Raw genomic sequence first — 21,428 nt, 5'->3', positions numbered from 1 at the left:
TCTACACCTAGGCTGGGCAGGAACAAGGTAAGTGGAGCCTAGGTTTGCAGGCTTTTTTTTGGGGGGGAGGTTATGGAAGGACCGTGTGAGGGAGAGAGAGGGGAAGGAGAAGAAAGAACAGGTCACCATGGGTTAGCATGAACCAGGAGCACATGGCCAAAAGCAGCTTACTCTGAGCACTGGCCTGACGGATCAGGAACAGCCCAAGTGGAAGATGTGCAAGTATTTTATGTGGTTTTTGCATGGGAAATAGACAAAATAACTTAGAGGGTTAATGCATACCCAGCCCCAGGTGTATTAAGGCTTATTAAAGACCTAACAGCTTTCCGTTTCTATTTATTTCTAAAATAGCGGGTTAAGGGATAGATAATTGCCACCTTAATAATTACATGAATCAATATTAAATATTAATAACTCCACACCATGCCTTCTCTATTCAATGAGTAGTGTAGGTGCTGACTTCATCAATAGAGCCTTACTGTCAGTTGGTGTGAATCACTTCTCTTCTTTCGTCCTGTGAGCCAGAGGGATTGAACTCAGATCCTAAGACTTGGCGGCCAACACCTTTACTCACTGTGCTCGGCCCTTCACTCTGCCCCTGACTGCTTCCTGTGGGCGCGAACCTGTAGTCCCGGCTACATAGGAGGCTGAGGCAGAAGGGTTAATTTGAGGGTTAGCTGGGCAACATAGTAAGATCCGCTCCTCTGAGTCCTGACACGGAAAGGAGGAACTTTTCCTTCGTCTTCTTTTCTGTCTTTTCTTTGGGATGCGGGCCAGGATGCAAGCACGCCTTCTCCAGTACTGTGGCCTTTTTTTTTTTTTTTTTAACCCACTCTTCTCTGAATCTACCTCCTTTTTGCTAGGTGGCTGTTTGCCAACCCTCCATACTTACTGCAAAGAGCATGGTTTTCTCTCTTCGACTCTACTCCCCTCCACCTCGCCCCCTTATACAGTTACTGATATTTACAGCCTGCCTACCCTGATTTTTTTCTTTAAATGCTAATAAAATTGTCCTTGAGCATAAAAAAAGTAAAAAAAAAAAAAAAAAAGAGGTGAAATGATTTATAATGATATACTTTATTTACCACAACATGCTCCAAATATAATACTTTCTCTTTCTTTTTTTCTTTTTCTTTTTTTTTTTGTTTTTGGAGACAGAGTTTCCTCTCTGTATCCTTGGCTGTCCTGGACTCCCTTTGTGACCAGGCTGGCCTTGAACTCACATCGATCTGCCTGCCTCTGCCTCCCAGGTGCTGGGATTAAAGGCATGCGCCACCACCGCCCAGCTAATATTTTCAATAAGCATTATAACAGGCACATGTGAACATTATTTTTTCTTTGGCACTCCATCTCTGAAATCCAATATGTATTTTACATATTGTGGCTTATCTCGGCTCAGACCCACAACAACTGCGTGTGGTGTATGGAAAGAACAGACCGAAGGGACAGAGTTCAGATTCCTCATCGTCCAGCCTTTGGCTCTGGCCAGGTCCCGTTCTGAAAATCTTGTTCTCTGTCCCTTTCACCTGCACTGTCCATTTCTGCTGGGCTCAGCTAACTGCCGTTGGTCAGGAGCCTGGTTTCCTCAGATGCCTCCAAGCCTTCACTCAAGCTGTTGGTGCTAGGAGAACTTCCTGTCCCTGGACTGCATCCTCCCTCTGTCTGCACTGATGCAGAGCAATCTCACCCCCCACCCCACCTTGGGCAACCATTTCCTGGCCACTCTTCCGTTGTTACCTTCCTCCAGTGGGCAAACGGCCTGTTTTCCTAATTACAGTTAGCACCTGCCTCGCAGCTCCGATTTTATTTAGCAAGACTCTTACCCTAGCCTGCAAATTCCCAGCTGGCCGGATCCTGTGTGTGTGTGTGTGTGTGTGTGTGTGTGTGTGTGTGTGTGTGTGTGTGTGTGTGTGTGTTTCACACTCTAGGTGACAGGACAGGCAGCGAGTGAGGGAATGAGTGCTGAAGGCAAGCCAATGGATTCATGTGAGTCCCCGAATCCGGGGAGAAGCAGCCAGATGTCCTTCCACATTTGTGACTGGCCACACTCTCTCTTACTGATACTTCATTGTTCTGTTTGCCTCTGTCACATCACTGTGCTCTGACAAACAAAGCAGGGAAGGAATGTGGGGAATGCCCCAGCTGAGGTGGGAGAGCTGGTGGGGAGGGCAGGGCGCCCAGGGTGTCAGGACCGCAACCCAGTACTGCCAAGACTCTGCTTCAGGAACCAAAAAGACACCTGGCAGTTGTGAAAACCAGGCTGCGGGGCTCTAAGAACTGTGACCTAAGTACACACCCTCCAAATTCAATAGAAAACAGAACCAAATGAGCTGGGAGATGTTGCCTGTGACTCAGCCATTCTGACCTGAGAAAGATCTGGAGACCCTGGGTGTGTGTGTGGGGGCGGGGGGCATCTCAGGAGCTCCTGTGATGGGGACAGGTGTTATGGGGCAGCACTTAGCTTTTTGCCATCTGACTTCCGTGGTCAAGCTATTATGTTTATTTTGCTTTATTCTTCCTTCGTTCCTACCATTCTTTGTGCAGCCTGTGATTACAGTGGGGTGAGTGCTGACAAAGGGCCTTAACCAAACATCAGCGGAGTCAGCCTGGGTCTGCTCCTCAACCCTGGCTCATAAAGACCACCTCTCAAACACCGACCCCCAGCTCCTAACATCAGAGGCCCCACGTCTGGAGCACCTCCCTCTCCCTTCCTCCTCCCTCTCCCTCGTGGTCCTTCCTGATCCCCCAAAAGCCTGCAAACTACTGCCCAGCCTAGGTGTAGGCACTTTATTTGCCAAGCAGAGACAATACGTGAGGATTTGCTAGTGAGAAACTTGGGAGCAAGCAATTAACATTTGAATACACAGTAGCTAATATCAACCACAACAGATCTTAATGTAGTTTTGAATTTGGTTTGCAAGAATTTTGTTGTAACTTTTTGCATATATTTTTATTAGGGAATTTGGCTGATGCCTTGTTTTTTTTCCATGTTGTGTCTTTATATGGTTTTGGCATGAGATTGATGTTGGCTTCATAGAATGAGTTTAGTAGTGTTCCTTCATTTGTTAATATTGGTTTGTGTGTGTGGAATCATCCTTGCCCCTTGCCTTCTTGTAGTAAGCCCCATGTGGTCTTGGTGTGTGATTTGTTTTTGTTTGTTTGTTTTTCTTTCCTTTTAGGTTTTTCAAGACAGGGTGTCTATGTGTAGCCTTGGCTGTCCTGGACTGGATTCGCTTTGTAGACCAGGCTGGCCTTGAACTCACAGAGATTCACCAGCCACTGCTCCCCTGTGTGCTGGGATTACACATGCTTTATTTAACAGTTATAACTCATCCCATGGGTTAAGTGGTGGATATCCAGGACCCAGCAGCAGGGTCAGCGCAACCTCTAAGCCTCTCTTTCTGACTCCAATAGGGTGAGCACATCACCCTCTTGAACGGGGCCTTTGACCTTTCAGATGATAGAGTGGCTGGTGTCATCCATCAGTTCCACACGCACGTGTGTGCACTGTCCCTGCGAACTGGTCCTGCCCAGCACTTTGGTCACCTTAGCCCACTTTATGGGCTGCACGTGGCTCGTGTCCATGATGACGGTGATCTGGCGGAGCTTTTTTTTTTTTTCTTTCTTATAGTATCTTTGTCTGTTTTTGTTTTGTTTTTTTTTAAATCAGGGTAATGCTGGCAACATGGCAACATAAAAAGAATTTAGTCATGCCTAGTAATGCACACCTTAAATCCTGATATGTGGGAGGCAGAGGCAGGCAGATCTCTGTAAGTTCCAGACCAGCCTGATCTACGTAGAATTCCAGGTCAGCTAGTGCTACATAGCAAGGCATTGTCTAAAAAAATAAAAAATAAAAAATAAAAAAATGGGAGAGGGGGTAGCTAGAGAGGTGGCTCAGTGGTTAAGAGCAAAAACTGCTCTTGCAGAGGACCTGGGTTTAGTTACCAGCACCCATGTGGCAGCTCACACCTGTCTGTAACTTCAGTTGCAGGAGACCATACAGTCTCTGGCCACCACAGGCACTAGGCACACACATGTTGCACAAACATACATGCAGGTAAAACACCCACATACATAAAAAAAAAATTGGACGTGTTCCTGTTCTACTGTTTGGAAGCATGTAAGAAGCTAAGCCTGGTGTGAGCAGAGGTAGGCTTGGTGTGAGCAGAGGTAGGCTTGGTGTGAGCAGAGGTAGGCTTGGTGTGAGCAGAGCTAGGCTTGGTGTGAGCAGAGCTAGGCTTGGTGTGAGCAGAGCTAGGTCTGGTGTGAGCAGAGCTACGCTTGGGAGTGAAGACAGTGCAGCATGCCTGGTGTGAGCAGAGCTAGGCTTGGAAGTGGAGATGGTACAGCATGCTTGGTTTGGGTAGATTCTTTAGAGAAAGCCAGCGGGTGAGCTATGCCTCCTGCATTGAGAATTTCTAAGTAATTATGTTTTAAATCAAAGAGAGTATTATGGGGAGCAGGATAGTGTCCAGTATTCAGGATTCGTTTGCTCTACCTGGATAGGAGTTTTGTGAGGCAAGGAGAGCTTTTTAAGAAGCACTGGTCTCTAGTAACTTTCATCTCTCTCAATGTGTAGTAGCACCAAATGGTAAAAATAAGTAGCCATTAAAAAAAAAAAGTAGCCTTTATAAAAGCTACCATTTTAGGTAGCCTCAGGCATCAGAACCTTTGGTCCTAGCAGTTTTACAATCCTGTGCAGATCTCAGATATTAGAAGCCTTGGCCCTACAAGCCTAACTAATAGCCTTGTGCAGATATTGGGACCTTGTCCCTGTAAGCATCATATCCCTTAGATATTAGAACCCTTGACCTCACAAGTGCTATGGTCTCCATGTAGTCCTTTGGTACTATTCCACTAAGCCATCCTGTAGGCGAATGCCCCAGTCACCTAATCACCTTCCAGTAGACTCCACCTCTTTTTTTTTTTTTCTGTGCATATGTGGCATGCATGCATTTGTGTATTCACGTTAATATGCATGTGTGTTGTGTGTCTAGAGGTTAGAAGTTCATTGCTGGAGTAGGGTCTTTCACTGGAAACCAGACCTCACCAGTGCAAGCTGGCTAGCTTGCTCCAGGAGTCCTCACTTCCCAGCTTCCACGTGCTGGGAGTATAGATGAGCCTTATGTGGTTCTGGGGTGCAGCCTCTGGACCTCTATCTTGTGTGTCAAGCACTTTAACCTCCGAGCCATCTCCCCAGCCCCTAGACACCACCTTAAAAAATATTTATTTTTTTTAAATTTAAACAATTTATTCAGATTACATCTAGATTGTTATCCCCTCACTTGTATCTTTCGTTTCCCCCCCTCCCTCCCTCCCTCTTTCACCATATTCCCCTCCCCTAGGCTTGTGACAGAAGGGGACATCCTCCCCCACCATATGATCACAGCCCATCAGGTCTTATCCAGATAGCCTGTTTCCCCTTCCTCTGAGTGCCACCAGGCCTCCTCACCAAGGGGAGGGAAGTGGTCAAATAGGGGGCACCAGAATTCATGTCAGTCAGTCCTGGCTCTCTACACAACTGTGGAGAATGCGCTGTCCATTGGCCATATCTGAATAGGGGGTCTAGTTTTACTGCATGCATTGTCCTTGCTTGGTACAGTAGTTGCCCCTGGGTCCAGATCTGCCAGCCTTGCTGGTCTTCTTGTAGGGTTCCAGGACCCTCTGGGTCCTTCTATCTCCCCATTCTCCCATACCTTTCTTACCTGGAGTCCCAATAGCAAATCCCAGCATCTGTCCCAATCCCCCACTGACTGAAGACTCTCAGAGGACATCCATGATGGGCTAGTATCCAATTATAAGTGAGTATATACCATGTGTATCTTTCTGGGTCTGGATTAACTCACTCAGGATGATCATTTCTAGTTCCAACCATTTGCCTGCAGATTTCAAGATTTCCTTAGACAGCGCCTTTTAAAGGCACCAGCACAAAGCTTGGACCACGTGAACTTTTGGAGAGCAAACTACATCCACACCATAGCGAGTGAGTGTTGGGGGGGGGTGTTTGTTTTCTTCTCTCTGTCCACATGAGACACCTATGTGCATCCTAGTGGCTTCTGACATAGATGTCAGAAGAGCTCTAATTGGCCTCTGGTGGCAGTCTTAGCACATGCAACACAGATGTTTCCTTTCAGAACTCTCTGTATTGTGCGGTTGGCTCTGCATGGGACAAGCCCAGGCTTGGCATTTTCAGATGCCGGGGGGTTTGTTAATTTTAGGTAGTGTTGGCAGTGCAGGAGTGGTGGGCAGAGCTGGTCCTCATGGGTGTCCATCCCACTGACCCTCCGTCGCTGTGCGCCCTAGGGATCTGGACCCAGTTCCAGCAGGCCTCTGCTCGGAGCAGGGGCCTGGGTGTTAGTGACTAGATTTGAACGTGATCCTTCTGTGAGAGAGACTTGACTACACCTAATAGCTCACGTCTCCTGGTCAGAAACCTGTCTGGACTGAACTCTGTGAGTCTTGAAGCCCTGCCGAGGGCCATCATGTGCTGGTTCAGTGCAGCAGGAAAGTTGTAGTGAAGGTTAGTATTTCCCCGCTTTCCCCAAAGGCTATCTGTGGAGCCCCAGGAGTCAGGAGCAGCACACATCGTTTCCTAAAAGGGTTTCTGTGGCTTTCCTCACAGTTTTGAAGATAACGGCTCATCAAAGGCTCAGTGTCTTTGGACTTAGGTCCCTTTATTCCTTCCCAGCTGGGTAGGAAGTGTCCCAGCACAGACCGCTGTGTCACTTCAGCGTGCTGTCTGTGAAGGACTGACTGTACCGAGCACTCCATGGATATCAGATGACATAGCTGACTTATTAGTAACGTTCTCTAGAGAAACAAAATGCCTGTGCGTGCGTACGTGCGTGCGTGCGTGCGTGCGTGCGTGCGTGCGTGCGTGCGTGCGTGTGTGTGTGTGTGTGTGTGCGCGTGCGCGTGTTCTCAGGAATTGATGCTCACAGCTTTGTAGCAGATTAGAGCTACACACGGCACCTGGCTTTTACTCCAGGCTGAGATGGTCACTTGGGCCTTGCCAGTAATCGCTTGTAACTAAGGGGTGATTGTTATCTGAGGTTTGTGGGGTGGCTCTTCCTTGGGAATCTCAGACCCTTCCCATGACCTCAGGCCTAAGACATTCCTGGAAAGCCTGGAATTCTTATAATGACTGTGTCTGCTTAGATAATGGCTCCCTGCCACAATCCTAGATAAGATAAGAGGCTTTGGTATGTGGGAATTGACCTGCTAAAAGACCTTTTATTTAACAGTCAATAAAAGCGCTTTGGGAGGCTGTTTGTGGGGCTCTGAGTGGGAAGTGTCTGGAGTCTGGTGCTCATCTTCATCATAGGATAGAGTCACTGAGGGGCTTGATGATGCTTGAATGAATGGTACTCCTAGGTTTAGGCTGGTCAGGGAATGGTACTCCTAGGGTTAGATTGGTCAGGGAATGGTACTCCTAGGTTTAGATTGGTAATGGAATTCGTAGGCTAAAAGCTGCCGTTAGAAACAGGCTGGGGCAATAAGGAATAGTGATGCTGAGTGGTTCTTTGATAAGTAATCTCATTGCATCTGCAGGTGAGGTGGCTTGGAGTTCAGTTAATCAAAATTGATGCCCCTGCCCACAACACATTCTGCAGTGCCCTTCTTTCTTTGACCTGACCAGCATCTCTCAGAACACCCACACAGGCTGAAGATGACAAGCTCAGAATGTGAAGGGGCTGTCAGGCCAGAAGCCCAGGGAAGAGTGGTCCCTGGTCCAAGCCATGGTCATCAGCCAGCAAAATCTCCTCTTGTTCGGGGGGCATTCAGTGTTTGTGTTCCAGTAAGCTAGACGAAGCTATGCGTATCATAAAAGCTAATCTAGATTATTTGAAGTCCATGAGTTAAATGTTCATTTCACCAAAATTATCCACAAACAGTCCAGATTGATGTTTGGCCAAGTCCGGGGCTCCTGCAGCCCAGCCAGGTAGACACATCAACTTCATCATGGTGCTGGCCGTAGGACAGGCCTGTGGTTGCTATGCTATCATTCCTGTGTCCAGGGAAACCTTGAGATCCGTGGGCTTTGGAGAATGTTTTGAGCCCTCCACAATCGCAGAGGCTATCTTAGAGAGGGTCTTGGAAGCCATGGAACAGGCCAGGGACTCTGAAAGCCAGGAAGCTTCTTCTAGAGTGTTGACATCTGTAAGCTGGAAAAAGCAGTTGTACAGCCGTTCAAAAGTCAGTCTGAGTGTGCGTAGGTGGGTCTGCAGTGGCTGCAGGCAGCCTCCCTGCAGCCTTGAGTAGAGAGGTGGACAGGAGCCCGAGGAGAGGGGTAATTGTCTGGTACCAAAGCATGGCAGAAGTACCTGGATCGAAGACCATTCTATATCCAAACACAGGAGAGTCAGGCATCTTGAATGTTGAGCAAGGGGATTTTCTGATGCCTACCTGTGAATAGCTGTAGGAAGCTATGCTCTGTGGCTGCTTCTTGCCCAGAGGCTGTGGTCGGATCAGGGCTCAGAGAACAGTTGACATGCTATATCTAGTTAGGGAAAGTCTGGAGATCTGGCACTGCTCCAAGAGGGGAATCACGGGTCCCCTGCGGTGTGAGGCTTCTGTGGTTGAGTAGCTTAGTCAATGTCCCCTGGAACCGTTCTTCAAGATATAAGGAGCCCAGCTGGGCGTGGTGGCGCACGCTTTTAATCCCACCACTCGGGAGGCAGAGGCAGGCGGATCGCTGTGAGTTCGAGGCCAGCCTGGTCTACGAAGTGAGTCCAGGATGGCCAAGGCTACACAGAGAAACCCTGTCTCGAAAAAAAAAAAAAAAAAAAGATATAAGGAGCCCAGCATAGGCAGAGGGGGCTGTGTGCCTCGAGTGAGGGAAAGCTAGGCCATGTCCAAGGTCCCTCTGTACGTCACACATCTTTTAGGGAACTCACACTTTACTGTCTGGTACCCTGCCCTTGTCTCAATGGATCACAAGCACTCCAAGCTAGAGTGCTTGTCCCTCAGGGTTTGCAGTCGGTGTCTGTGGGCCATAGGGATCCGAGGCGAATCTCATCAGTCCGTGGAATCTGACCTTGCTATGTCCCTCATGATATCTGGGAGACAGCAAGATGTCTGCTTATCACAGTATTCCACAACATGGCTGGATATATGAGGGAGAAATGTTGGATGGCCACATGAATGCCCCTATAGCTGGAGCCACGCTACAGGAGGTCTATAGGTCACAGAAGACAGCGATGAGGATAGACTTTACACATTCTGATCATGCAGAAAAACAAATAAGATGGTGGATAAAAGAGTCTGCGTTATTTCACAATACACAGGGTATATCCAAAGGACATGTCAATACACTCCTACTCAGCGTTTATTCACTTTCTTTGCTTTGTGTTGCTTCTTTGAGATAGGCTCTTGGTATATGTCCCAGGATGGCCTTGAACTCACCATTTCCGTCTTAGCCTCCACAGTGCTGGAACTGCAGATAGGTGGCACCATGAGTGGCTAACGTTGATCAGTTCTACTTTTACAGATATGGGTGATATCTATAAAGATTTGGGGTGTCTTAGTTTGTGATATGAGACCTACAGATGCTGAACATGGTGCGTAAAACACCATTTTAATTATTGTATCATCGTTCCTGGATCAGACTGGTGGCTTTTTGCTGAACCTGAGCCTCTGCTTGCAGGGTGCCCTCCCCCCCCCCCCACCCCCGGCTCTGCATCAGCTAGTACCGAATCTCGCATCCCTGGCATTTAGCTGTTCATGGGGCAGGTGTTCAGCTGCTCTCTGTAGCCCCTCTAAGCCCTGGAGACATGGGCCATAGACCCAGAGGCCCTTGGGGGCCTGGATATCAGTCAGGCAGAGCCCACCAGAGCTTCAGGGATGGGTTAGGCAGGCAGCTGTGAGTTGAAACAGTTGTGCTTGCATCCCAACCACAGCTGGGTGGTTTGCAGATGTCCCTTTGGGAGAGGCCTCCGCAGATGATGACCGCAGTCACTGGTGTGTGTGCTGCTGGTGGCAACCAAAGCCAACCGGGGGTTTGGCTACACAAATCTATTTGCACCAGAATAACTTCTGGCCATTGGAGGAGGAACAAGCCTTTTGCTGAGAAACCTACACTGCAAGTGGGGCCAGAGTTGACTTTGAACTTGAGGGCCAATGAAGCTCAGAGCAGGACAGACCCAGGGCACCATCCCTGGGCAGTGTACGGTTCTCCTCCTCCTGCTGCTGCTGCTGTTGGGCCTAGTGGATGGTGTCCAGCATGCACTTTCCCCAAGCTCAGCCCAAAGGAACAGAGCCACAGGCCCTGGAGCCTCAGTGGGAAGCAGCAGGCCGAGTCTGTGGACCCTGCCAGGCAGGTATGGACTACCTGAGCCGGGGGGGGGGGGGGGTGTGTGAGGGTGGGAGGGGAAGATGTATATGCTTGGGTCCATGGAATGAACAACTGGGAAGAAAAGTGGCCATGTGAGAAGGAGGATCTGCCTAAGGCGGGTGGGGAGTGGTGGGGGGCCTGGTCAAATGCCGGCTTAAACTCAGTACTTCGCTCATGCTAGGCCAGTGTTCTACCAATGAGCCACCCCCACAGCCATCTCCTGTTTCCATTATCTTGAGAGAAGGTCTTGCTAGGTTGCCCAGTCTGGATCTTACTTCGTGTAGGCGAGGCAGGGTTTGGACTTCCTGAGTCCTCCCTTGATCCTCTGAAGTAGCTAGAAGTGTGACTGTGGTACCAGGTCATTTCAGTGTGCCGTGGTCTTCATTCATTTAGAATTAACTGTGTGTGTGTGTGTGTGTGTGTGTGTGTGTGTGCGCGCGCGCGCGTTCATCTTAGTCAAGTAGTTGCAGTTCTGGAAATTTATTCTTAAGCAATTATCAAAATGTCCATTAAATATTATGGAAGCGCCTTGCGGTGGGAGGAGTAGAAACTGAGGCCGTGGAGGTCACTCAGTCAGGAAGACCTTGGCCCTCAAGCATGAGGACCCGCGTTCAGACTCTCAGCACCCATGTGAACAGACAGGTAGGCGCCCATGCCGCTAACTCTAGCCCAGGGAGGTTGGGATGGGAGGAACCCCAGGCTCCAGGGTCAGCGTAAGACCCTGTCTCAGAAAATAAGATGGTCTGCTCTGAGCTGCCCACAGCTGTCTTCTGCAGAGGGAAACACTGAGTGTTTCCATTCAGCCTGACTCACTGGACGCTAACTAGGTGGGCGGAGGAATCATTAGTTATTTTCTCTTTTTAAAGAGTAGGAACATAACCTTTGAACTTGTCCCCTTTAGCTTAGTATGACACTTTTGCAGTTTATCTTGAGTTGTTTCATGCATCAATATTTTGTTCTTTTATAACTGAGCAGAATCCTACTTATGTTTATTTATTTTATTTTTGTTTTTTTGAGACAAGCTTTCTCTGTGTAGCCCCAGCTGTCCTGGACTCACTTTGTAGACCAGGCTGGCCTCGAACTCACAGCGATCCTCCTGCCTCTGCCTCTGCTGGAATTACAGGTGTGCACCACCACACCTGGCAGAATCTCATTTTTTTAAATTTAAAATTTTAAGTTTTATTTTTTTTAGTTTTTTCGAGACAAGGTTTCTCTGTGTAGCCTTGGCTGTCCTAGTCTCACTTTGTAGACCAGGCTGGCCTCAAACTCACAGTGATCTGCCTGCCTCTGCCTCCTCAGTGCGGGGATTAAAAGTGTGCACCACCAGAATCCCACTTTTTATAATCATAGCTAAAGGAAAAAAAAAAAATCAATGACGCATTAAGAATTCTATTAAATCATAATGAAGAAACAACATTATAAATGATCAAGAAATGGAAGAGAGAAAAGCAAAGTTATGAATTATCCACATTGGTTGAGCATATCTAATCTGAAACGTCCCAAACCCCCAAGCTTTACAAGTGGGGAACCTGCATATTTAATTTCATAGTCAAAATGTCGGCTCACTGGAAATGTATAAAAATGCTTCTAGACTATTGCATAATGTGTATATCAAATACAAATTCTTCTTTAGAGTTGGGTTTCATCCCTCACATATCAGGTATGTGTGAAAATCCTCAAATCTGAAATATTTAAGAATTTCAGGTAAGAAAATCGTTTGCTTGTGACGGGGAGGGAGCATCCTAGCAGGTGCTATGGTCTAAGGTGAGAATCATGAAGACTTTGTCCCGATACATTTAAAAACACAAGCTACCAAAATAACACAAGACGAAGCACACATCTATAGTCATTGTGTTTAAAGACTGGATGCTGATGCAAAACACTGCCCTTTCCTGGTGGACGCCTCTGGTGTGGTACAGCGTTTAGAAAGCTGTCTGCTTTACCTGAGAGTGGGGCAGAGTGTGAGGGACACGGTAAGGACACTGGTGATGGTAGACTGTGGTCTTCACCCCAGTGTGATCTTGGCTGGGGAGTTTGTCAAGAACATCAGCATCCTTAGGTGCTTCTCCCTGACCTGGCTCTTACGGACTCTTTCCTGGAAGATGAAAACCAGCTTCTGCTATCTGGAAAGGGAAAAGAGGCCTCGGGACTCAGTTTCCAAGGGTCATGCGTTCACTTAAGTCTTGGTTCCAGGGTGGGCACTGACCTCAATTGGACACAGCAACCTCATAGTCCAGATTTACTGGCATTTGCATTTCCTGGGTAAATTCAAGCTAGATGGTATGCAGCTTTGGGGAAGGGTTCTAAGAACTTCTTTTGTAAAGTAGGTTTCAAATTCCTTTTCCTTTGACACTGCAATCTCTGGTCAGTTTATGTGTGTGGTATGGGACAGGGTATTGTCTGTCCCTTTGAGCCGTTTGTTTCTCTTTCTTTCTTTCTTTCTTTCTTTCTTTCTTTCTTTCTTTCTTTCTTTCTTTCTTTCTTTCTTTCTTTCTTTCTTTCTTTCTTAAGATTTATTTATTTATTATGTATACAATGTTCTGTCTGCATGCACACCTGCATACCAGAAGAGGGCACCAGATCACATTTAGATGGTTGCTGGGAATTGAACTCAGAACCTCTGGAAGAGCAGACAGTGCTCTTAACGTCTGAGCCATCTCTCTAGCCCCGTCGTTTGTTTCTTATACAGCAATCTCTGGTCAGTTTATGTGTGTGGTATGGGACAGGGTAATGTCTGCCCCTTTGTCTGAGCTGTTTGTTGAATGGTAGTTTCCCCCTTAAATTGTCTTGGCACATTGGCCAGAAAGTCAATCACAAATGTTCGTACCACCCAGAGTGACAGACCGAATGTGTGGTGGCACACCTCTTTGATCCCAGCACTTGGGAGACAGAGGCAGGCAGATCTTTGTGAGTTTGAGGCCAGCCTGGCATCCATAGCAGCCTGAAAGATCAGAGAAGGCCTTATGATAGAAATGAAAACTGGGTTTCCCTACAATATAGTGTGCATGGGTCCTGGAAGGAAGCGAATCTGGAGAGTCCATGAGGAACTGGTATAGAGGACACACAGACACTGTGAAAGGACACACACATACATACACACACACACACACACACACACACAGCAGAACTTCCTGCTTCCACCATACCCCCAGGACTTCTCTGGGAATCTGCTGGGCCTGGTGTTGCCATCAACACTGAAAACTTCAGAGGTTGGAAGTGGTAGATGGACAGATGGACTTGTGGGATACTAGGCTGTCCATCTCCTCTCTGCCAAGGCCATAGTTCATTTACTGTAGTACTGTGCCTGACTCACCCAACAGGTTTCTGTTCCAGATCATTCCACGGGGAATAGGTCCCAGGTGCTGGTCCCATGGGGCTCCACCCGAGCCCCAGTCATGGCACATCTTTGGTAGTGGCACCCACCTCACCATTCTAGGTAAGTGGCTCTCATGACCTCATGATCCAGCGATCTCACGACTGTCCATTCTCATTCTGGGGAGTTCTGCCTTCCCTGGCCTTACAGTCTTACATGTGCCGTTTTCTGTGGATGAGGGAGAGGCAGTAGACTTAAGGTAAATCACAGGAAAGGCCCCAGTACCTTTGTCTACTCTTCTGAGGAAGATGGTCAAATGAGGCTCAGGGGCTGGGAATCTTCAGGCCTTAGAGACCACTAGACCCCCAGCATCTGAACTGAGGCCCAGATGCCCATCCAGACTGAGAAGGCCACATAGTAGGTCCAGGAGGGTGGCTGGTGCTGTGAACCCAGCCTTCAAACCCCACAGAGGCTGAGAGAGGAATCAGGCTCAGTCTAGGCTGCGGCTCTCTGATCTTCTACTGGCTCATAAAGTCATGAGGATGCAGAAAAGGCTAAGAGTGACCAGGCTAGTAGAACCAGGTCCTCTCAGAAGGGGAGAAAAAAAAATACTAGGAAAAAAAAATGAAGACTGACTCTTGTTCCTGGGGTCCCCTCAGGCCTGGAACCTGGTGTCTAACTTGGGCAGGTGTTTTACTTGTCCATCTTCCTCAAATGGCCTTAGACATAGATAGATAAAGAATGTGGAAGCAGATGGTGCCCAGCGAGATCAGGAGCCACCAGAAACTTCTGCGGTGGCCAGGGGGCTGCTATCCACCATAGTTGGTTGGAGCCCTAGGAGGAAGCCAAGGCAGCGCTTGTGATTACTGTGGCCACAGCACCAGATGCTTGGCAGAGTTCCCAGGGCTTTTCTAGTTGAAAAGTGAGAGAAGCGAATGAAATCTGGAGCACAGCCCCCAGGACCCTTCAGCAGCAGGCGCACCTCAAGACCAACAGGACCGATCTTCTAGAATGAATGAGTACCAGTTCTCAGAGGAGGCTCTGAGTACCGAAGGAGTGACGGGGTTGGGGAGCTGGGCCAGAGGAGGGATGCAAGAGGTCAGGGTCGGTCTGATTCAGACTCTAGCTACTAGGGAGTCTCAGTGAGGATTCCGAGATTGCAAGTGGGGCGCGGGGTGTGTGTGTGTGTGTGTGTGTGTGGGTGGGTGGGTGGAGTGGGGAGTGGGGGTGGGGTGGGGTACTGGGTCCTTTCACCTGGAAGAGGAACACCGTCTAATGAGGTGCCAGGCTGTTTCCTCTTTAGGGGCCTCAAGTGGGCAGAGGAGAAGGAAGCACCCCTGGGTGCAACACCCTGATGCTGAAGTGAATGCTGACAGGGCTCCTGTTAAGAGACGGTTGCTCTGCCGGGCATGGTGGCGCACGCCTTTAATCCCAGCACTTGGGAGGCCGAGGCAGGCGGATCGCTGTGAGTTCGAGGCCAGCCTGGTCTACAAAGTGAGTCCAGGACAGCCAAAGCCACACAGAGGAACCCTGTCTCAAAAAACAAAACAAAACAAAACAAAAAAAAGACAGTCGCTCCCCTATCCTGTGGGCTGTCTTTCCTGGGACAACTCTCATGCCCTCTCTATCCGCACAGGTCAGCCCAAGTCTGACCCCTTGGTCACTCTGTTCCTGCCTCCCCTGAAGAATCTCCAGGCTAGCAAGGCCACACTGGTGTGTCTGGTGAGAGAATTCTACCCAGGCACTTTGGCGGTGGGCTGGAAGGTAGACGGAGTCCCTGTCACAAAGGGTGTAGAGACAACGCAGCCCTCCAAACTGACCAACAACAAGTACGTGGCCAGCAGCTACCTGACACTCACGTCTGACCAGTGGACACCCCACAGCAGATACAGCTGTCAGGTCACGCATGAAGGGAACACTGTGGAGAAGAGTGGGTCACTCGCTCAATGCTCTTAGACCACGATCCTCCCGAAGCTCAGGGGCCAGACCGGAAGTGGCAGATTTTTTTTTTTTTTGGCCACTAACCATCCCACTCCCTTTCCTGTGCCTAATACTCAATAAATATCTTACCTCCCACAAGAGTCTTCACCGTCTCGTTAGTTTACATGTCGTATTTCAGTTGTATGCCCAAGGATACAGAATCGGGGAGTCTCAGAATCCATCCGGAAACTAACCCAGAAGGCAGTTCCCAATCTGTGCGTTATCTGGGAAATAGCATTGTTGCTAACTTTTCTTCCTATGGGAGACACAAGTGACGTCTGCCCCTCCACCTAAGGGTCCAACGATGACCCAAGGCGTCATTCCAACAAACTTCATTCTGTGGAGTCAGTGAGTTTCTGTGCTCCCTTAGAGATCACAGGTGAGGGGTCACGTACAGGGGTGTGCATGCACCTCCCTCCTAACAGGCTACAGAAGGGACAAGGATTTTTCCAGAGCCCTCAATTAAGGCAGAAAGGTATTCAACAGATTGTAGGGGAGATCGAGAAAGTCAGTAGGACTCTCATACCTGCTCCAGCCTTCCATTTGGGTGTGTAAACATGCCCAACTGGGATGAATTATTATTATTATTATTATTATTATTATTATTATTATTATTATTATTATTATTATTATATTTTATTTATTTTTTTTTCAAAGGGCTGTGGCTGAATGCCCCAAGATGGTAGTTTCTTGGCTTGGAGAACAGTCACTCACAGGATTGCAGCCCGTGAGTCCCTGCTTCCTTCTCCCTCCAGCACAGCCCTTTCCTCACTTACTTCCTCCTTTCAGGACGGAGCTGTGGCCTGCCGGGTGGGATACTGCCCCTTCTATCTCTACTCTAGTGTGAGGGTCAAGGCTTAGAGACGTTAGGAAGTGGCCCAGCGCACATCTCAATTAAGATCAGAGCTGGGATCGGAGCATAACCCAAGACGGTTCCCTCACACGGAGCCCATCTGGCCGGTTTGTTAATGGCCCTACTAGCTGCAGCTTGGTTTATCTTCTCTGCTTTTTCCTCACCATCCCTGGTTCTGATTTAGGTCAAAGTTCAGATTAACCGCAGCCTGGAGGTTACTGGGGTGGCGAGCAGTAGTGTAACCTCAGATGGAGAGCTGATGGTAGAGTACAGTAACAGTTCCACCCAAGTCCAGCTTGGCAAGTTAATGCGATTATTGGATTTACCTTTCAGAACATGGGTGACTCGGAGGGAATTTCGTCACCAAAAGCCTCCCATCATGAGTGGCAGTCTCGTGAAAGCGGAGTTCCCGGAGGAACGCTGCCTCTTCTCCCAGCAGTCACTGCGGCTTTATGAAACCTTGTAAATCTCAAAATTAAAAAAAATTTTGCTCTGCCTCTGGACCTAGGGTTGCCTTTATTTAATCCTGTTTACAGACAGCTCTTGTACTAAAGGTGTGTGCTAGGGCTAAACCACACCACAAGTGTTTATTTACAGTAAACAGAAAGCTCTAGCATCAAAGGCTGAGCCACACTACAATTAGAAACAGATTTTTTTACCATTTACAATATCAGGGTTAGAAATGGGATCAAATATCCTGCAATAGCCATAGCCCACAGAATGGGGAAAATTTTTTTTTACTGACGATACATCTGATAGAGAGTTAGTGGACAGAAAATACAAACTAAACATCAACAAAATAAGTAACACAATTTTTAAAATGGGGTATAGAACTAACCAGAGAGTTCACAAAAACTGAAACACAAAAGTCTGGAAAACACTTTTTAAATGTTCTACCTCTTTAGTTATCAGGGAAATGCAAATCAGAACTGCTTTGAGATTTTATGTTATACCAGGCAGAATGGCCAAGATAAAGAAACAAATGACAGCGCACCAAGAAGAGACTTGATACACTATGAGCATATACAGGGGGAGGTAATCCCCCTCAGTCACACTCATAGGGGAGGGGAGTAGGGGGAAAATGGGAGGGAGGGAGGAATAGGAGGATACAAGGGATGGGATAACCATTGAGATGTAATAAGAATAAATTAGTAAAATTAAATTAAAAAAACAAACAAACAAAAAAACAAATGACAGCGCTTGCTGGGGTGAATGAGGGGAACAGAGACACTCACTCACTGCTGGTGGGGGTGCAAATCCATACAGGCCCTGTGGAAATCGGTGTTCCTTTAAAAAAAAAAATTGATCTACCACAAAACCCAGCTATACCCAACAAACTCTACATCTTACTACAGAGATACTTGCTCAACCATGTTCATTGCTGATCTATAAAAGCCAAAATGTTCACCAACTGGTGAATTCATAATAAAAATGATGTACATTTTTGTAATAAAATATCATTCAGCTGTTTAAAAAATGAAAATCTCAGGTAAACGGAGCCATAAACACTCATCCTGAGTGAGATAAAGCAGACCCTAAGAGACAAACATGGCATCTTTTTTTCTTATATGTGAATGTGAGTCCTTTAACCTTAGATGTGTGTGCTTCATTTAATGTAGCCTTTAATCCCAGCACTTGGGAGGCAGAGGCAGGTGGATTTCTGTGAGTTCAAGACCAGCCTGATCTACAGAGCAAGTCCAGAACAGCCACAGCTACACAGAGAAACCCTGTCTAAAAAAAAAAAAAAAAAAAAAGCCATAGAGTTTAGGTAGATAGTAAGGTACCAAAGGGGAGGGGGCTAAAAAAAAAAAAATGAGTGTATTAATTAGCCTAATTAGTCACCCACAATATATGCATGTGTAACAAAGCCACACTATATAACAAAATATGTCAACTAAAAAGAATTTTAAGGGCTGGAGAGATGGTTCAGTGGTTAAGAGCACTTTCTGCTCTCCCAGAGGTCCGGAGTTCAATGCCCAGCAACCACGTGGTGGCTCACAAACATCTATGATGGGATCTGGTGCCCTCTTCTGTCATGTGGGTGTACATGCAGATAGATCATTCGTACGTTAAATAAACAAAAAAAATATTTTTAAAAAGAATTTTAAAATAAAATAACAAAGAAATAAAGAATTTTAAAAGTAAATTAACAGCTACTTTTTCAATAGAAAGGTGTTCCCTTTATCACTACACACACACAGTCCTGACACAGGCAGGACTCCTGTCCTCAGGCCTGAGTCTGAGACTCACCATTGGCAAAAATGAGGTCTGAAGACTAGGAATATCTGTGTCCCTGACCAGGGTCTCCTCCAAGGGTGCCCTGACAGCCTGTGGGATGCGCCCAGCCCCACCTTCCCTCCAGTTACAGAACAGACCACCTGGCCTGCTCAGTCCCATAAAAATTTGAGATGAGAACTGCTGCTTTATTGAAATAGCCTTGAGCCAAATTCCTCCTTAATCGTCCCCTGGACACCTGGTTGTGGTGTTTACACTTTAAGAAGCGCCTGCTCTCTCTCCCTGGGGCCTGCAGTTTCAGCTCCCAAGGCAGCTGCAAGCGCTTCCCCATGGCGAGTAAAGTTGCTTACTGGTTCACTTTGACCTCAGTGATCTTACCCTCATTATTTGTGTGAACCCAGACCCAAAAGAGTTTACACTTCCTCATTGCTGTTCATCACTGAAGGAAGATGTCAGGACAGGACCTCAAACAGGGCAGGATCCTGGAGGCAGAGGCCGTGGAGGGGTGCTGCATACTGGCTTGCTCAGCCACCTTTCATACAGAACCCAGGGCTGCTAGGCCAGGGATGGCCCCACCCACCATGGGCTGGGCCTCCCCCACTGATCACTAACTGGGAAAAAGCCTTGCAGCTGGACCACCCGAAGGCATTTTCTCCACGCCTCCTCTCTAATGACCTTGACTCTGGCTTGTGTCAAAGTTGACGCACAAAACCAGCCATTTCAGCTGACATGATTGATTGATGAAATAAATGGAAGGAGCTGTAATATGTAAATGCACTCTCTAGAGTGTTCTGTGGGAGCTTGGAAGACAGTGTTGCGAGTACCGCAGAAAGTGGAGGCCTGTGAAGTTCTGAGGGAAATTTGGGGAGTCCCTTAAGGACTCTATCAGGGCTGTTTATGTGATATTTTGAATTAAGAACTACTAAAGTGAAAACTCTGCTTTCCTGGGACAATCAATACTGGTCAGTTGGGGCTGAAAATCGGCTGTGATTCAGAAGAGAGCAGCATTAATGAGGCAGAGTCTTCAGGGAAGCGTTGCCTCGTGGTCAGCACAGAGGAGCTGTGCTCCACACAGGGCCAAAGCTGTACCTCATGCGGAAGGCAAGCCTGGTGCTGTGTAAGCTTCCCAGGTCGTGCTGGTTGTGAGGCATGCGGGAGTCATGGAGAGGGGCCGAGTCTTGGCACCACGAGACACAGGGAGCGCCCATTGATAAGCATGCAGCCTAGGCTGAAACAAGCGTTGGAAGGGAAGTTGGTCCTTAGCAACACATCGCAGGGTCAGAGTCCCTAAAGATGGCCCAGGAGACTGCAGTGTTGTGGAGATGCCGGTGCCGTGGCGTCACCACCAAGAACAGCTGTAGCGTGGAGCTAGCCTGCCTCTGAGGTGTGCGTCATGTGCTCAGCAAGCGCTGTGGGGAAGTCCCAGAGGCCTGACACTGAGCTTTGTGCTGTTTGACTTTGCTTTTGCTTTGATTGTGACAGTGCCTGGTTCTACCCTCTTGGAATAAGAAAATATTTAACTTATTTTTGCGTTTTACAGGAGCCCACACTTTAAGAAGCTTCAGAATTTTGCAGATAATTGGAATTACAGAAAGACTTTGGATATTTTTAAAGAGACTGAACTTTTAAAGTGTTGAAATTTTTAAGGACCGTGGGAGCCTTGAAAATTGGAATATTTGATAGTGTGATGTTGATATTAATATGAAATCATAGGGACAAAAAAAGAGGAAAGGTTATGGCTTGACACTGATGTGTTTGTGTGTCAAATTGACAAAAGTTCGGTTGCCCTTGCTAGTTTCATGTCAACTTGACACGAATGAACAAGAGTCATTTGGGAATAGGGAACCTCAATTGAAAATAAATAAATAAATACCCTGCCTGTGGGCAAGCCTACGCTGCACCTCCTTGATTGATGGCTGATGTAGGATGGCCAAGTCACCGTGGATGGTACCACCGTGTAATGAGCATGTCAGAGCAATGTCAACTGCTCAGTGTAGAAAACCATAATAAGTGTGTTATGAAGTGATAAGGACAGCTGTAGCCAGGTGAGCTAGTAAACATGAGTGACGTATAGTAATAGATAAGCAGACCTGAGTGTGTGATGTGATAAAGAGTAAACAAACTCGGTGAAAAGTATATAAACCGCGGTCGAAAGCCATTCAGTATCTCGCTTCCACCATGGCCGCATAAATCCCGACTGCCCGGAACGAGATCCACTGAACAGACCGAGACTCTGCCCAAATACCCAAACACGAATGACGGCTCAAGCTCCTAGCACCCTACTGCTGTAACCAGAAGTCGCAGCTCTGGACCTGTCGTCGCTGACACGACTCTCCATCAGGTCGTATAACCCTGATTAAGAATGTTAGATGCTACTCCTATTAGAATTAAGATAGTTATGAATGCTTGAGTATAAGATAGAATAGTATGGAATGGTATTATTATATGATTTTGGCCATTTGTGTTTTTGGACTGATTTGGTGTTGTTTTTGTGTAGTGGGGACTGATATTCTTGAACCCGTTTATGTTAATAAACTTAGTAACTGCAAAACCACTGATCAGTCTCAGATTGAGTTCATTCGGGATCCTGAGTGCGAAGTACTCAGTGCTCGCGACACACCGCTAGCCAGTGGGCCTGGGCGCTGAGCAGGACTCGAGGAAAGTCACCGGGCATGACTTCCTACCTTGAGCTCCTGTTCTAACTACTCTGG

General features: G+C 47.5%; 1 protein-coding gene and 1 pseudogene across 1 annotated transcript; one reads left to right on the top strand and one right to left on the bottom strand.

Moving 5' to 3' along the window:
- Window positions 1-3,375: 3,375 nt before the first annotated feature.
- On the bottom strand, window positions 3,376-3,585 carry LOC127193056 (40S ribosomal protein S28-like; annotated as a pseudogene).
- Window positions 3,586-10,122: 6,537 nt separating this feature from the next.
- Window positions 10,123-15,605, top strand: Igll5 (immunoglobulin lambda like polypeptide 5). The gene is made up of 3 exons (XM_051150396.1): window positions 10,123-10,322; window positions 13,657-13,772; window positions 15,286-15,605. Exons 1-3 carry the CDS (start codon window positions 10,123-10,125, stop codon window positions 15,603-15,605), a joined length of 636 nt encoding a protein of 211 aa, XP_051006353.1.
- The last annotated feature ends 5,823 nt before the right edge of the window (window positions 15,606-21,428 follow it).

Source organism: Acomys russatus, chromosome 8 (genome assembly GCF_903995435.1).
Source record: "Acomys russatus chromosome 8, mAcoRus1.1, whole genome shotgun sequence".
In the NCBI taxonomy this organism is placed as follows: Eukaryota; Metazoa; Chordata; class Mammalia; order Rodentia; family Muridae; genus Acomys; species Acomys russatus.
Note: the sequence above shows the minus strand (reverse complement) of the source record. Positions and strands in the feature narration are given on the sequence as shown.

Coding starts and splice junctions, on each gene's coding strand:
- Igll5 (XM_051150396.1), top strand. CDS start 10,123: ATGAAGCTCAGAGCAGGACAGACCCAGGGCACCATCCCTGGGCAGTGT. Junction 10,323..13,656: donor CTGTGGACCCTGCCAGGCAG/GTATGGACTACC, acceptor CTCACCCAACAG/GTTTCTGTTCCAGATCATTC. Junction 13,773..15,285: donor CACCCACCTCACCATTCTAG/GTAAGTGGCTCT, acceptor CTATCCGCACAG/GTCAGCCCAAGTCTGACCCC.